General features: G+C 48.6%; 1 protein-coding gene across 1 annotated transcript in view; it reads left to right on the top strand.

Moving 5' to 3' along the window:
• Positions 1-11,430, top strand: part of ULK4 (unc-51 like kinase 4) — a 572,731-nt gene extending 561,301 nt beyond the window's left edge. Inside the window, 2 exon segments of the mRNA XM_030328370.2 lie at positions 8,754-8,839; positions 11,272-11,430. Of these exon segments, the coding sequence (XP_030184230.1) occupies positions 8,754-8,839; positions 11,272-11,350 (165 nt within the window). The 3' untranslated portion in view covers positions 11,351-11,430.
• The last annotated feature ends 4,675 nt before the right edge of the window (positions 11,431-16,105 follow it).

The raw sequence follows: 16,105 nt of genomic DNA, 5'->3' as shown, positions 1-16,105 counted from the left end.
GAGGCAGGCATGACTCTGTTCGCAGGAAAGGGACGTTCTGAGATAATGGAATCCACTCATAGACTCTTAGAGGTCCAGGAACCTCTGCTGTAGTACGTTATTAGAAAATAAAATTGAGTTTGTTTGTTTTGGCTTCTGGGAACTCACTGAGTGCTAGTAATGAAAATGGTGATTGCAGGAAGAAATATTGTGTTTACACCCTTTGCCAGGCTCCTCTTACATGATTTATTAAAGAGTCCCTGCCCTTTCTTGACTTCTCTAATCACGGACATGAGAAGTTCTCCCAACAGTTGCTGAACCAGAAACTCACTGCCATAATGGACAAGTGTCACTTCTACGTCATTGAGATTTTTCGGTGTGCATGGAACATTCTGTGTTTTGATAGCACAGAAGAGGATAGGTAGGATGGCTTTTGAGGAGACCCACAATTTGGTTTTCGACAAAGTTTTAAGTACCGAGAAAATAGAAGGTCCAAGGCCACATTGGTAGGCACAGGGGAATGTTTCAAAAATAAGGTTGGTTCCCATCTTAATTTATAACCTTCAGTGGCCTGAGAGGAGCCCACACTCTGGGAGAAAGGAGTGATTCACTCCTAAGGATCATTTCAAAGCTACCGGAAGTCCTAATTTACCAGCTTGACTAATTATAGAAAATTGGTATCACAGGACAAAATAATTTAGCAAGGTAAATTAAAACTCGTATCTTTTCAAAAATCATCCAGGCTTTACTGATCCGTCATTTTGAAAAAGCCCAGTCAGACCTATACACCAAATAATGCACGGATGCATTCCCTGTTTTTTCATTTCCCTGTGGAAGGACATCTTCGTTCCTTTCGCTTTTTAGTGACTGTGAATAAGGCTGCTAGAGACTTTTGCAGACAGGCTCGTGTGCGAACGTAAGTTTTCAGTGTACTTGGGTGAGTCCCTAAGAGTGCAGTTGCTGGGCCATATGGTAAGACTGTGTTTAATTTTATAAGAAAGCGGCTCACTGTCCTCCAAAGTGCTGGAATTTTGCATTCCAACCAGCAACGGATGAGAGTTTCTGCTACTCTGCTCCCCGGCCAGCGTTTGCCATTGTTAGTTTTATGAATTTTAGCCATTCTGATAGGTACGTAGCGGCATGGCACTGCAGTTTTAGTTTGTATTTCTCTGATGAAAAATGGTATTGAGTATCTTTTCACGTGCTCATTTGCCACCCATAATACTTTCTTTGGTCAAATGTCTGTTCAGATTGTTGGTTGTTCTCCTGTTGAATGTTAAGAGTTCTTTATGTGTTCTAGATAAACGTCATTTATCAGATATGTCATTTGCATTTGTTTCTCCCAGTCTGTGCCGATCTTACTCCCTTATCGATGTTTTACGAAGAGCCAAGTTTTTAATATTGGTAAAATCCAGTTTGTCGGTTTTTTTCTTTCAGGGGTTGTGCTTTCGTATTGTATCTAAAAATTCATCAACAAAGCTAAGGTCACATAGATTCTTACATTGTCTCCTAGAAGTTTTATAGTTTTAGATTTTACACATTCAGATCCACGATTCACTTTGAGTTATGTTTTTTTTTTAATTTTTTTTTTAATGTTTATGTAATTTTGAGACAGAGAGAGACACGGCATGAGCAGGGAATGGGCAGAGAGAGAGGGAGACACAGAATGTGAAGCAGGCTCCAGGCTCTGAGCTGTCAGCACAGAGCCCGACGCGGGGCTCGAACTCACGAACTGTGAGATCGTGACCTGAGCCGAAGTCGGTCGCTTAACCGACTGAGCCACCCAGGCGCCCCGAGTTATGTTTTATTTAAGGTGTAAGATACGTGTCTAGGTTCATGTTTGGTTTTTTTTGTTTTTTGTGTTTTTTTGCATATGGGCATCCTTTGTTGTAGCACTGTTTGTTCAAAAGGCTGTCTTCCCCCCATTCAATTACCTTGTCACATTTGTCAAAACGTTGATAGTATTTGTGTGTGACTGTGTTTGGGCTAACAATTCTATTTGATTGATCTGTATATCTGCCAATACCATACCGTCACGGTTACCATAGCTATATAGTAAATCTTAAAACTGTATAGTGTGGTTCCTCCAACTTTATTCTCCTTTTTTCAAAATTGTTTTAGCTATTCTAGTTCCTTTGCCCTTCCATACAAATTAGGATCCGCTGTTCTATATCTACGTAAAATCCTTCTGGGATTTTGATAGGAAATGCATTAAACCTAAATTTGGGGAGAGTTAATATCTTTATTGAGTCTTCCAATTCATGAACATAGTATATCCATTTGTTTAGGTGTTTTTTCTTTCATCAGCATTTTGTAGTTTTTAGCATACAGATCCTGATATATTTTGTTGGATTAATACCTTTGGAATTTGTCAGAACTTGTTTTATAACTCAACATATGACATATCTTGAAAACTTCCCATGTACCCTTGAAAAGAATATATATTCTGAAGTTGTTAGATGAATTTTCTACATATGTCAATTAGGTCAGGTTTGCTAATCTTGTGTAAAACTTCTGTGTCCTTCTGATGTTTGTATGCATGTTACTGAGAGAGATTGAAAAGTAATCCCACCATAATTTTGGTGTCTAATTCTCCCTTTGGTTTCATCATTTTTTTAAAATTTATTTTTAGACTGTTATTAAGTACGTTTAGAATTTAGACTTGGTAGGGGCACTTGGGTGGCTCAGTCAGTTGGGCTTCCGACTTCAGCTCAGGTTATGATCTTATGATTTATGAGTTCAAGCCCAGTGTTGGGCTCTGTGCTAACAGCTCAGAGCCTGGAGGCCTGCTTCAGATTCTGGTCTCCCTCTCTCTCAGCCCCTCTTCCGCTTACCTCTGTCCCTATCTGTCTCAAAAATAACATTAAAAATTAAAAAAAAAAATTTAGTCTTGGTATATATTACTGGTCAATTGATCTTTCTATAAATACAAAATGTCTCTCTTTATCTTTAGTTACAATTATTGGCTTCCAGTCTACCTTGTCTGATAGTAGCTACCCCAGCTTTGTCTGGTTACTGTTTATGCGGCATCTGTTTTCATTCTTTAACCTTCATTTGGTCTGTGCCCTTATATTTAAAAAGGTATGTTTGGGGGCACCTGGGTAGCTCAGTCAGTTAAACGTCTGGCTCCTGATTTCAGCTCAGATTATGATCCCAGAGATCATGGGATCAAGGCTTGGGATTCTCTCTCTCCCTCTCTCTGTGCCCCTCCCCTGCTTGTGCACACTCTCTCTCTCTCTCTCAAAGTAAATAAATAAACATTTAAAAGGGGGAAAAAAGAAAAGATATGTTTCTTGTAAGCAGCATGTAGTTGTGTTGTATTTTATTTTGTTTATATCTAGTCTCAAAACCTTAGTCTTTTACTTGTAGTACATTTATTAAATGCACACTTAAGGTAGGTATTGATAACATTTGGATTTACATCTACCACATTACCTTTGATTTCTGCTCCTTTTTTCTTCCCTCTTTGAGTTTTGGTTTGTCTTACTCTTCTTCTGGTTTCTTAACATGAAAGCTTGGATTATTAACTTAAACTTTTCTTCTTTTTTAATGTATTTAGTACTATAAATTTATCTTTAAGCACTGCTCTAGCAGAATGCCACAGATTTTGATATATTGTATAGTCAGTTTTTAAGTTAAAATATTTTCTGATTTTCCCTGGGGTGTCCTCTTTGATCTTTGGATGATTTAGGAGTAAGTTGTTTAATTTCCAAGGGATGTGAGATATCCCTGTTACCTTTATTGACTTATAGTTTATGATTACAAATATAATATATATGGCTTCAGTTCTTTTATATTAGTTAAGATTTGTTTTATGGTCCAGAATATTATATACATTAGCAAATGTTCCTGATTTCTTGGGGAAAATATATATATTCTGTTATTGATGGGTTTAGTGCTCCACAAATGCCAATGAGATCCAGTTAGTTGATGATGTGGTTCAACTCTTTTATGTCCTTGCTGATTTTTACCTACTTATTCTATCTATTACTATGAGAGTAGTTTTGAAACCTCCAACTACAGTTGCACATTTGTTTGTTTTTCCTTTCAGTTGTATCAGTTTTTGCTTTGTGTATTTTTTTATTTATTTTGAGCGAGGGAGAAAGCACATGTGCAAGTGTGAGTTGGGGGAAGGGCAGAGAGAGAGCAGAGAGAGAATGCCAAGCAGGCTCTGCATGCTGTCATCACAAAGCTCAATGTGGGGCTCAAACTCATGAACCATGAGCTCATGCTCTGAGCCGAAATTAAGAGTCAGATGCTTAACTGAATGAGCCACCTCAGTACCCCTGCTTTGTGTATGTTTAATTTCTATTGCTAAATGAGTACACACTTGTTGTTCTATCTTTTTGATGACAAAACCTTTTTATCTTTGGTAATTTTTTTTCGTTCTGAAGTCTTCTTTGTCTGATATTAATATAGCTACTCTAGCTTTGTTTTGATTCATATTTGCATGATTTTCATCCTTTTACTTTTAACCAACCTATCTCTCTCTATTTGAGTTAAGATTCTTGTAAATAGTATTGTGTTGGGTCATTTTTTTTTTTTTTTTTGGTCATTGTACAAAAATTCTTATTTGCTGCGTTTGGATCATTTACATTTAATGTAATTCTTGATATGATAGGATACAGTCTACCTTTTTACTTGATTTATACTTATCCCTTCTGTTTTCGTTTTCTTGTTTTTTTTTTCTTCCTAACTGCTTTTAAGTTATTGAATATTTTTTAGTAGTACAGTTTGTCTGCTGTATTTTTTACTAAGTTTTTTTAGTTGTTGCTTTTGGGACTATGAAAGACTTTACTTTTCATAATCTATTTATAATCAGTATTTTACCACTTCAATTATAATATAGAAACATTACCACGTTATAGATTCCTCTACCCTTCCCCCTTTATGTTCCAATTTTCTTATATCTACATATGTTGAAAACCCTATCAGATAATATTGTATGTCTTGCTTTTCTGCCACCAAGTGTATTTTAAATAAAGGGGATAGTGTGTTTTACTTTTCTCAGATATTTACCATTTCTGTTGCTCTTCCTTTTTTTCCTAAGGTTCCAAGTTTCCTTCTGGTGTTATTTCCTTTCTCTCTGAAGAGTTCCCCCCCGCCCCCACCACCCTTTTTTTAAGTTTATTTATTTATTTGTTTTTAAGTAATCTCTACCTCCCACGTGGGGCTCAAACTCATGACTCTGAGATCAAGAGTCACATGCTCTTCCTAATGAGCCAGCCATGCACCCCTGAAGAGTTTCCTTTAGTGATTCTTTTAAAGAAATTATGCTTCTATTAGTTTTCCTTCATTGGAGAATATCTTTATTTCACCTTAATTCCTGAATGATATTTTTGCTAGATATAGAATTCTAGTTTGATACTTCTTTTCTTTTTTAGCACTTTAAAAATGTTGTGTCACTCTCTTCTGATCTCAGTGTGATGAGAAGTCCACCATAATTCAAATCAGTGTTCTCCTATAAGTAATGTATTATTTTCTGCCTGAGTTCACAGTTCTTTGTCCTCAACCAATTTGACTGTGGATGTTTTTGGATGGGGATTCTTTGGGGTTATCTTGTTTGAGAGTCTTTCACTTTTTTGAATCTGTAGATTTAGATGTTTCATCACACTTGGAACAGTTTTAGCTACAATTTCTTCAAATAATTTTCATCCATTCATGCTCTGCCCTCTTATTCCAGAACTCCAGTGGTACACACCTTTCGTTATTATCCCACAGATTCCTGAGACTCTGTCCATTTGTGTTTTCAAATGTTTTTCTGTCTCGTTGCTCAGATTGGACCATTTCTATTGATCTGTCTTCAAATTCACTGCCTCTTTCCATTATGCTAATGAATCCATTTGGCATGGCTTTTAAAAATTTTGGGTTCTATTTTTCTAGATTTTCATTTGCTTATTTTTTATATCTTCTAATTTTTTTACATTCTATTCCAATACTGCTTTACTTTAATACTTGTTTTAAGAGTGTTACATTCTACTTTAATATTTGTTTCAAGAGCATTAGTGATTACTTGTTTTAGCATTTTTATAACACTTTTAAGTCTTTGTCAGATAATTCCAATATCTGTGTCATCTTGTTATTGTCTTTTGTTGTCTTTTCTCATGTGAGTTGAGATTTTCATGGTTATTTGTATGCTGAGCAATTTTGGATTTTATCTTGGCTATTTTAAATATTATGAGACACTGTGTCTAGTTGGAACTCTATACAGAATGGTGATTATGATCAGGTTGAAGGCTGGAATAGTAATTTCAATGCCAGGTTAGTTTCAAAGCATTTGCAATGCTCTTTGGACCTATCTTATGTGTCTGTCCTTTAGGAGTCAGTCTGGGATCTGGACAGTGGTTTATTAGCTCAGTTCCTTAAGTTTTTGGTATGCCATTTGGATCAGTTCCATGCACGCACAGGTTGAGGGCGAGCCTAGGAGTTTATAGACAATTTTATGGGATTTGTTTCTTGAGGTCTTCCGGATTCATTATCTCCCCAGTACTTTTCTGGTTCCTTGCATCTCCCATTCTCTGGCCAGAAACTGCTCACTTCCACAACTGTCACGTTTAGGGGGAGAGGGGCCGCCTGGGGCTCCTGTCTCTGGCCGTTGTTGTTGCTGCCACTGCCACTGCAGAGTTTCCTGGGACCTGGGACAAGAGAACTGAGGGAAAGGAAAGGAAAAGAACCTGGAAGGTTTCATCTGCTCTCTGTGAGCGTCTGGGAGTTTCCTTTCCCACTTCTCAAGCCTGGCTTGCCCCAGAGCTCTCTCTTCTGCCCCACAGTGCTCACTTCCATGGTTTGGGTTTGCTGATTTCAATCCAGGCTGTACTGGAGGGAAAGAAGTGGTAAACTCGCCACCAGCTGAGTGGTGTTTAGAGTCCAGTGCCTTTCCCCAGTCTGCCTGCTGCTATTTACTTTTCAGTGTCCCAAATCACTGTGCTGTGCGTTTTATAGTTTGGGTTTTATAATTACATGTAGAGGGAGAGAAAGGGTGGCATGTGTTTTTCCCGTCTTACCCAGCCAGAACTAGAACCTCCGATTGATATTATTGAAAACCCTTATTTTCTAATTAACTCAGCTTTACATACAGGACAACTGATGTTGTTAGTAAGAAAGAGTTCGATGAAGTGGCCCAATCACATAGTTTTCAGTTAATTCTTTTGGATTTGTTTATGGCTACATTTATGTCGGCTGCACATGATGCTATTTTGATCCTTTCCTTTGATCACCTAATTCTCACTGTAGTTTTCTATTTGCACCTTCTAACTCACCTCGTGAGCCTCGTGGGCAGAGGTAGTCTTGTAATTTCTTTGCAACTTGTGGGGCCTCTGCACACGGGCCCACAGTACAGATAAGGCAGCGATTCTGGATATAGTTCAACTGAGCTGTATGTGGCAACTTTGAGAAAAACCAGGTGGGAAGCCTCACTGAAGACCCCTTTAGTACAAGTTTATGCTTACTTCAGACAGAATTGAACTACAGCTGACTGTTTTCAAATAGCAGCCTTTGAACGCATCAAGGTGGGTGTAATTTCAGAACGGATTTACATGCGGCTCTTTTAAGATGCAAACCTCTGCAGAAGCCACACCTGATGCAACTGAGCTGGCTGCTGGTAGCTGGCATACCCAGCGGGTGGGAACGGATCTCCGTGGAAGTGCAAATTCATTCACACGTAATTTGGAGTCCGTGTTAAGGTCTAATTACCCCTGCGACCTTCCTGTCACCATGAGTGATTGATTAAGAAATGTTTGACCTCTTCTTGCGAACTGGGGAGGGGATCATCCTGCCCTGGTCACTGTGATCAAGTGGAAAGACCAGGAGCACTTGAGCAGCGGGGGGCAGCGGAGGCCAGCCCGGTTCCAGCTTCATGGTGGGATTAGGATCAGGCTCCAGGTGCACCTCACCTCTGTTGTGGCCCCTTAATCTCGCCCAGCCTCCATTACCTCGTCTGTAAAGCATGCCGTGTGCTTGCGTTGCAAGGTGAATAAATAAAAAGAATAGATGAGAGAGTGGACGGGAGACGGCAGGGCCTTCCGAAAGGTAAAGCACCATGCAAGTGTTTATAAAATATTTTTAAATAACAATAGGACACAAACGTTGAATTAAGAGGAGCCAGTCTAATACTAGGATCGAGGTTCATTCCTGAAGCCTCTTCTTGTGTTGCGGACATGCACTCTTCTGGAGGGCTTTCAGAGGAAGTCTCTGGAAGCCTAGGTTGTGTGTGATTCGGCTCATAGGCACCAGAGAGTCAGAGATCCCCACATGTTTTTCCTTTTCTTCCCAGGACCATGGCAATGAGCAAGGGCCCATTCCTTAGGGTACTTGGGAAGGGGTGTGTACCCAGGTTTGGTTATTAGTCCTTCCCCCCGCAGGCCCCCCAGATCTCCAGGCAACCAGAATTGTGATTCTTCTGTCCATATGAACAAGGTTGTGTTGGACTCAAGGTCCCAAGGAGTCCTGGCCCTGACAACTGGAAAAGTTCCTTCGTCATCACTTACTCTAAGTCGGAAGTTCAGGCTTCCAGAACACAAACACTCCTGAGGGGCCCAGTGGAAGGCACCCTACCCCGACCCGGCATGTCTCCAGCCCCGACAGACTCTGTCATGCTCACCCCCAGGTGCCACCACTGTCTGCCTCTAGTGCCCCGCTCAGCAGTGCCCTGGGGGGTGGGGACTCAGGGCCTGCTCCCTAATGCCACCAGTAGCCCGAGACTCGGTGCCTATCCAGTGGGGCCTGAGTCAGGGATGGGCTGGCCAACCACTTTCTTCTCCCTCCCTCCCTCGAAGGTCACATCCAACGAGAAGCATCTGGAGAATCTCAAGGATGCAGGCAGCCTCCTGCGGGCTCTGGAGGGGCTGGCCGCCGCTGGCGGGTAAGTAGACCGAGGACCAGGACCCATACCTTCCAGCCTGTCATTGCCAGTGTGGGAGGGGCCGCCGTGCCACTGCACCCCCCCCCCCGGGTATCCCTCACTGGCAGGTGGGGGGGGTGGGGAAATCAGCAGGGGGAGGGAGGAAAGGAGAATGTCTTAGCCCTGCGGGGGGGAGGGAATATTCCCATCTATAGGGAAGAGAGCTGGGAAGGGACGCCCGGGGGGATGGGATGAACCTCGCGAGGAAGGCAGTCACCCCTTGTGCACAGGTGGCCTCCTCCACCTGTAAGAGTGGTAGAGTAAGGGCCAAAGGGAGGGTTCATCCCACGATGACACCACACGCGCACACACACACACACACACACACCCTGAACTTGAGAGGTGGGGGCAGAGGGGGGGGCGTGCTTACGAGTTGTTCCTCTGATATGAGCTGTTGATGCCAACTGACCAAAGAAGAACGACATGGGAATAAGAGGAAAGCTGCCCCCAAGCATCCATCCTTCATCGGGCCTGTGTTACCCGCTCACTGCGCGTGACTGTGCCAGAGCCTGGCGTGGGGTCCGGCCCTCGTCCCCAGAGCTGAGGGAGGTGGCCTGAGGTTGCGGGGGCCACAGTCCCCTGAGCTTCAGCCGCTCTCCCGGGCCTGGGGAGAGGGATCCACCTCGTAGGGGGCACCCGGCCTTCACTAGGCACGCGAGACGGGGAACGGGTGCTGGCGTCCCCGGTGGTTGGTTTTCACAACCACAGGGTTCTCTGAATTCTGCTTCCTGGTGTTCCGGGTTCGGTGTTAATTTGAAGAAAAATGCACGGCTGGGGTGTTGCCGAGAGGCGGTCTGTGGACAGGGGACGCCGTCTCCTAGACTACCCGGGTCCTGCTCTCAGGTTTAAGCCAAAGAGGGAGGCTGTGCGTGGTTTCTGTGAGGTGAGGGGGAAGGACCGGCTAGCTCGGCCGGGGGTGGGGAGCCTCCTTGCCCTGCTGGGACCCTGTGGCGTGAGACGCGGACAGTGACTCCCCGGGCTGGGCCGCAGGCCTCCTGCAAGACTGCTGTGAGGAGCACGTGGCACGTGTCCCCAGGGACCTGGCCTCGCGTGTCAGGAAGCCACTCCGAACAGACGTGTGCCCCGGAGGGCCCGGGAGAGCCACCGGGTGGACAGGAGTTGAGCGGAGAGCCCCCGAGAGCCCGTCCTCTCCAGTGCCTGCCTCTGCGGGACTCCTCGTCCAGCAGGGGACTCCGTGCCTTTAGGCCAAGGCCAGCACAGCCTCAGAGCCGGACCCAAATTTGGACCACATGTGCCAAAACACGGCTCAGTGCACCACGAAGCGAGTCGCCTCTTGTGTCCCGTCCCCCCCCCCCCCCACCCGCCCAGCACTCCGGCAACTGAAATGTCTACACCAGGCAGACCTCCGTCTTGGGTTAGGGAGGTCGCTGCCACGAAGGTGTCTTATTTGGGCTTCGTCCAGATGGCCAACCAGAAAAGGCCTTCTCATGTTGACCAAGAACGAGCGGATGGCCGTGTTCCTGGTCCTGACGTGGCTCTGTCAGAGGTCGGTGTCCCCTCCTTGCCAGTCCCCGGGTCCCCCCCTGGGCTGCTCTGGTGGGCAGGGCGGACGGCAGGACTCTGCCAGACTGGCCTTGACTCAGCCGGGATCAGGCTGAGTTCAAACGCATTCTTGCCGTCCCCTGGGACGTTTGATGCGCGGAGCAGGAACGCGTGGCACCGTCCCCTGACCACAGCCCTCGGCCACGGCGACCCACCGCTCATGCAGCACGCCCGCCCCCGGTTATTTGGCAACAGCCCTATTTCTGTGTGGGTGAGGGTCTGCCGCGAACTAGTTTTATCCTTCAGGGCGGTGCTACAGGTCATTCTTTTCCTCGCTAACCGTTGTTAAGGCGCGGGTTTAAATGTGTCTCATTCAACAGACTTGCCCTTTTAAGCTCTGAACGGCACATCCACACGGATGAGGGTAAGAAACCCAAAGCCTCCCGGCTGATCGGCCAGGAAGTGGCGAAAAGGAGCAGGGAGAACCAGCGTCTGGAGCGGGTCTGGGATCTGGGCCCGGGCGCACGAGTCAGCTGCAGGCCGGCCGTGGGCAGGCCCGTTGCAGGATCCGGGCTAGGCAGGGTCGGGCTGCCGTCTGACTCACCCCCACGGCTCCGTGTCCGTGCACGCGGCCTAAGTGGTTTGGATGGCGGGGCGGGGCCGGGCGCTCAGGCCTGGCTTAGGGGTGCCGGCGCGGCCAGTTCCGAGCCCCTCTGGGACCGTGGGCTGAGGCCCCGGAGACGGAGTATCCCGTTTCCGCTCAAAATGATGCACGAGGGCAGTTTTACGAACCAGCAGATACTCAGGTACGAGAGAGGCCAGCCCCTTTGGAAGAGGGGCTGTTTTCCCCCGGAGACGGCTAAGTGTTTCTGCCTTGGTTTTTCCCACAGTTCGTCTGCTGACAGTGTGGTGGCTTCGTTGGCCCTGGAAATCCTCCAGCTGTTGGACACCAGGCGAGAAGGCACTTAGCACCAGCCCTCGGCTACACACGCTGGCCACACCGCCACCCGTGGCTCTCTTTGGACCTAATAAAGTCAGCCGAACCCAGACCCTTGAGGCCGAGGTGTTCTCGTCGACTCTGGGCCCTCGGACACCCTCTCAGAACGGAGCGGTTCCTCCATTCTTGTGGGATGCGTCTGGGAACCCCGGGTTTGCTAGCTATTCGAGATTGTTCTTTCCCCTCTGTGTGGCCTGGACAGGCCTCCTCTACAGCCCATGCTCCTCAAGTAGATGAGAAGCCATGGTCCTCAGCCTCCGGCATCTGTGAGCATCTCTCTCCTCCAGATAAGATTTAAAAGACAGGACTAGGCATGAAGGTTCTCCCAGCCACAGCTCCAGAGCAGGCCTTTCTGGAAGCTAGTTTTAGCCTCTTGTCGTCCTCCCGCTTTTACAGAATCCTGGGGAGGACCGGGCAAGGCTCCGCCAACGGGCAGGCAGTGAGTGTTTGCGTAAAGGATGCAAAAAACTCGAGGAACCCTGGCCTCTTTGAAGGTCTGCCTGTCTGGATGTCATGACGGGGTGGGGGGGGGGGGAGGATTCTATTTTGATTCCAACTCCTACTGGTTACCTCTCCCCCCCCGCCCCCCGAGCCCACACTGTCCCGAGCCCAGACGGGAGGGAGTCTGTCCCAGACGGCAACCAGCACGCAGGCCGAATGGGCGGGACAAGCACAAATGGTAGCCACGTGGGCACACAGGCGGCCCCATCTACTGCATCACAGGAAGCCGGCCACGTGGTCACCAACGGCCGCGCTTTGCCACAGCGATCTGGGTGGTTGGCCAAGCTTCCACTTGGCCCATTCCATTCGGCCCAACTCCATCAAAAGCATATGTCTGTTACCTTGTTTAATCGCCGCCACCACCTACAAAGCTGGCCGCCTTGGCTTCATCTCGTAACTGAGAGAAAACAGGCTCGGAGGAGCCGGTCCACTTGTCCGAGGCCCCAGGGTCTGGTTTAACTCAGGACCCTGACTGCACAGCCTCCGCGCCCCCCACGGGGGTAACCCAGAGCTAGAGCTGTGAGTACTTGGGGTGCAAGAGCACCCCAGGAGCAGGCGGTTGCCCTCCATCTCTCCCAGCCTACTTACTGCCCGTGGGGAGGCAGCCCCAGGCGATGTGCCCAACTTCAGCCTGTGTGCCCGCGTGGCCCTGGCCCCGCTCGTTTCGCCTGTGCTCCTGGGCGGGGGAGCAGCCCATGGTGCAGCCAGAGGCCCGGCCTCGGCTCCAGCGGCCTTGCCTGCCGGGTCCAGGGAACAGGCGCAGGTCTCCCTGTTTTGCCAGGAAATAAATCTGTTCTGTCCCTTGGTTCGGTTCTCGGGGGAACGGCCCTGGAGTTGTGTGCCTGGAGTCTTCCCAGAAGGTTAATTCGGGGCACCGGAAGATTCTTCTTCACCCTTTCTAGTTGAGCAGGGAGGAGTCTTTGCTGTTTAAGGTAAAACAAAGTTGTAACGTTCCAGAATGGTTTGTGGAGCGTCGTTGGCCCGGAGCCTCTCGGCATTGCCTTTTTCAGGAGAGCGGGGCTCCCGCTCTGCCGAGGGCACTCGGCCCGGGGTGCCGGGGCACTAGAGCGAGCCCACGCCGGGCTTCACACCGACGGGAGGCCGCCACCCTGGAATCGGCGGGATCCTATCCTCCTCATCAAGGTGCCAACCGGAAAGCAGCGGCCCTGGTCCCACCGAGCTCGGGCGCAGGGGACGCGAACAGGCTCAGCTGGGCGGGCAGGAGGCCTCGCCCCTCCCTGCCCTCCCCGTGTGAGGCCCCCAGGCTCACGTTCGGCTCGGCAGGCTGGCTCCAGTTCTAAGGGAAGAGCAGGCCCCTGGCTGCGGGCCCATCAGAGCTCTCGGGGTTCCGGCAACGGCAAGGGGCCCGGACGCGGGCACCTACTGGTCCTCCTTCGCGCTGCCTTCGTGCTTCTGTTTGCTTTCGAAGTGGCTACAACCGCCACTTGAGCCCCCTCAGGGGCAGGTGGTGTCACTGCAGTTGCAGAGGTGAACGGCCTGCCGGCTGGAGAGCAACAAATCAGGGAGGGGAGGAGGGACCAGGCTGCACGCGGAAGGGGCTGACTTTCCCTCCGTTACCGGCAGGCCCGGGGCTTCGAGACCCTGCCTTAACTTACGGCCTTAGAGTAGGTGCCTAGGTGCCGGGGGCCGTCCCTCTGCGAAGGGCGCTCTGGCCACAGGGGTCCGGAGAGGAGCAGTCCTCGGGGGGGTCTCGAGGACGCAGCAACAGAATCTCCTCGCTCCGTTCTGCACACTCGCCTCATCTCCTAGCTCGCGTTTCCCACGTTACCGTTGAGGCTTTTCGGGCCGCCTCATGAGGTTCTCGGGTCAATTCTGTGACTGCAGACAGGCTCCGTCCCTGTGCCGCCGCTCAGAAACCAGGGGCTCTGGGGTGAGAGAGGAACCGGGCCTCTCCGGTCTCGGCACGAAGCAGGATTCCTCTTCTCCCTCCCCTGCCGACAGCAAAGTACAGTGGCAAGATCCATGTACGTATGTACGTACGTGTATGTACGTATATGTGTGTGTGTGTGTATAGGTGTGTATACGTGTGTGCAGGGGCTGAGGCAGGAGCTTCAGGAAGGAGTGGCAGGAAGAGGGCCGGGGACCAAAGTTTAGGAGGCCCCGAAAGTCTCAGGCTTCCGGGGGGCTGAGGAGGGGAAGTGCAGGGACAAGAAGCAAGAAGCCACGGCCCAGGAGGAGGACCGGGGCGGTGTGGAGTCCCGACGAGGCCTGGAAGGAGGACTGGTCCCTTAAATGCCACTTCGGGCCCCTGGCTGCGCAGGTGGTGCTGGGGGCGGGAGGGAGGGGCGAGGACTCCCCGCGGCCAGGCCACCGATGGAGGAGGAAAAGCCGGACGTGGCTTCTCAGCTCCACCCCACAACCTCGTGATCCCCTCCAGGAGAGGGAAGGCAGTGCAGTTCCCACCCATGGGGACAACCGCCAGCAACAGGGCGCGATCCACTTTATAAACCAAACAGCACAGTTCAGACCTTCCGTTTTTATTACAGAAATCGAAACAAAAATTGAAGAGCATATTTATTGTAAGATCTTTCACTGTCAAGAACTCAGGTAATCAGATGAGAATCTAGGACATCTCCGACGCGGAAGAGCTTCCTTCTTCAGCTTAGTGGCGGTCCCCGCAATGGGACCACGTGTCTGAGGCATCCCTGGCCCCCAGGTAACCGCTATTCTGATTTTTGCAGTAATCCAATCACTTCCTTGCTGTTTTTACCATCCGTCCACGCGTGACTTCCTCGGAACAGTCTGCCCTTTCGTTCCGCCAACGAAGCCGCGCAGCATCTGTGACTTCTCGCGATCGTGCTGGCAACGCACACCTACTGCCGTGAGGCTGCAGCGAGGCCGTTCTCGTGTGTGAACACGGCGACCACGGGACACACGGCTGCCTGCCACGCAGCACTCTGCCAAGCCACGATGGCGCGGGGCGAAAGAAACCTCATCAATACTGATCCTACTCGTCTCTAAAATCTTGGCATTTTGTCGGTCATGCACTTCCCCCCCTGTATTTTCGATTCTTCCGAATGGCTATCAGTCCCTCCTTTTCACACTGACCTCCAGCGCTACCTCTGAAGCACGGTTCGTGGTCTACAGATCACACTTGTCCCGTGTTCTGTCTGCCTCTGTGCCAGCACGCGATCCCTGTCTCCACCCTTACACTGAGGCGGTGACCGCGGACACAGCGAGTCTTCCGTCTCACTCTTCACCTGTGTCTTGGCTTTTTTTGGCCCTTTGTACTTCTAAATACATTGCAGAACCACCTGGCTGAATTAGATTAACTTTCCATTTTTTAAATAGAACTTCAAAACCATAATGATGTCAGTCAAAGCTCTGAAGATGTTTTCTGATTTCAAGAATTTCTGTAAGTGAAACCCCCTGCTGTGCTATGTTAAGCTGCTTGCAATACTGGCCTGATTCTGTCACGAACTGGAAGGAACCTGAAACCAACCACCTCACCAGGTACGGGATTTCCTCTCCAATCCCAATCGCATTTTAGACCACAGTCTAAATGCGAACTTAGACACAGAACTTCAACAAAGAGGAAGTGAAATGTTTATCTAACAGCCATGATCTTAAATGAAAACGCGCGGTAACTCAGAAACAGCTCTCCCTAAGCACAAAACACTTTCACTCTTTTTAAAGACCAAAACACAAGTCTTTACAGGTCTACAGACTCCGCCCTGAAGGATGAACTAAGCTTGTCAGACCTACCGCCAGGATGACAGGATTCCCTGGCAGACAAGTGAAAGGCGGCTCATTCTGGTCTCTCCGATTATGTTTAGATAAACATCAACACTTAAACCACCTTCATTTTTCAGTTCAAAGTGGAGTTGAAGGAATTCCCCTCTCCCCATGAGTCACAATTACGTGAAGGTGCTTGAAATCCAAATCCAGGTAGTTAATTCATTATTACCTTCATGGGCAGGAACCATTTGATGGTAATTGGAGTGGGGGAAGCCTAGCTTATCTGGTTTTCAGTTTTGTTCTGTGTAGCCCAGACTCCATCCCATGCCTCTGAACGGAGGTTTCTGGTGCAGTTTAACCCAGGACCAAAGGAACCTGGCACATGATCCCATCTGGAGGTAAGGCGCTCTATTTCACTAAAACTTAAAAATTACTGCACCAGGTGTGTTTTCCTCAGGATGAAGCTGAATAAGCTAATAAACATCCTCACAAACCATTCAATGACAAGGAAAAAAAGGCTGACACAG

This window comes from Lynx canadensis, chromosome C2, assembly GCF_007474595.2.
Source record: "Lynx canadensis isolate LIC74 chromosome C2, mLynCan4.pri.v2, whole genome shotgun sequence".
Classification (NCBI taxonomy): domain Eukaryota; kingdom Metazoa; phylum Chordata; class Mammalia; order Carnivora; family Felidae; genus Lynx; species Lynx canadensis.
Note: the sequence above shows the minus strand (reverse complement) of the source record. Positions and strands in the feature narration are given on the sequence as shown.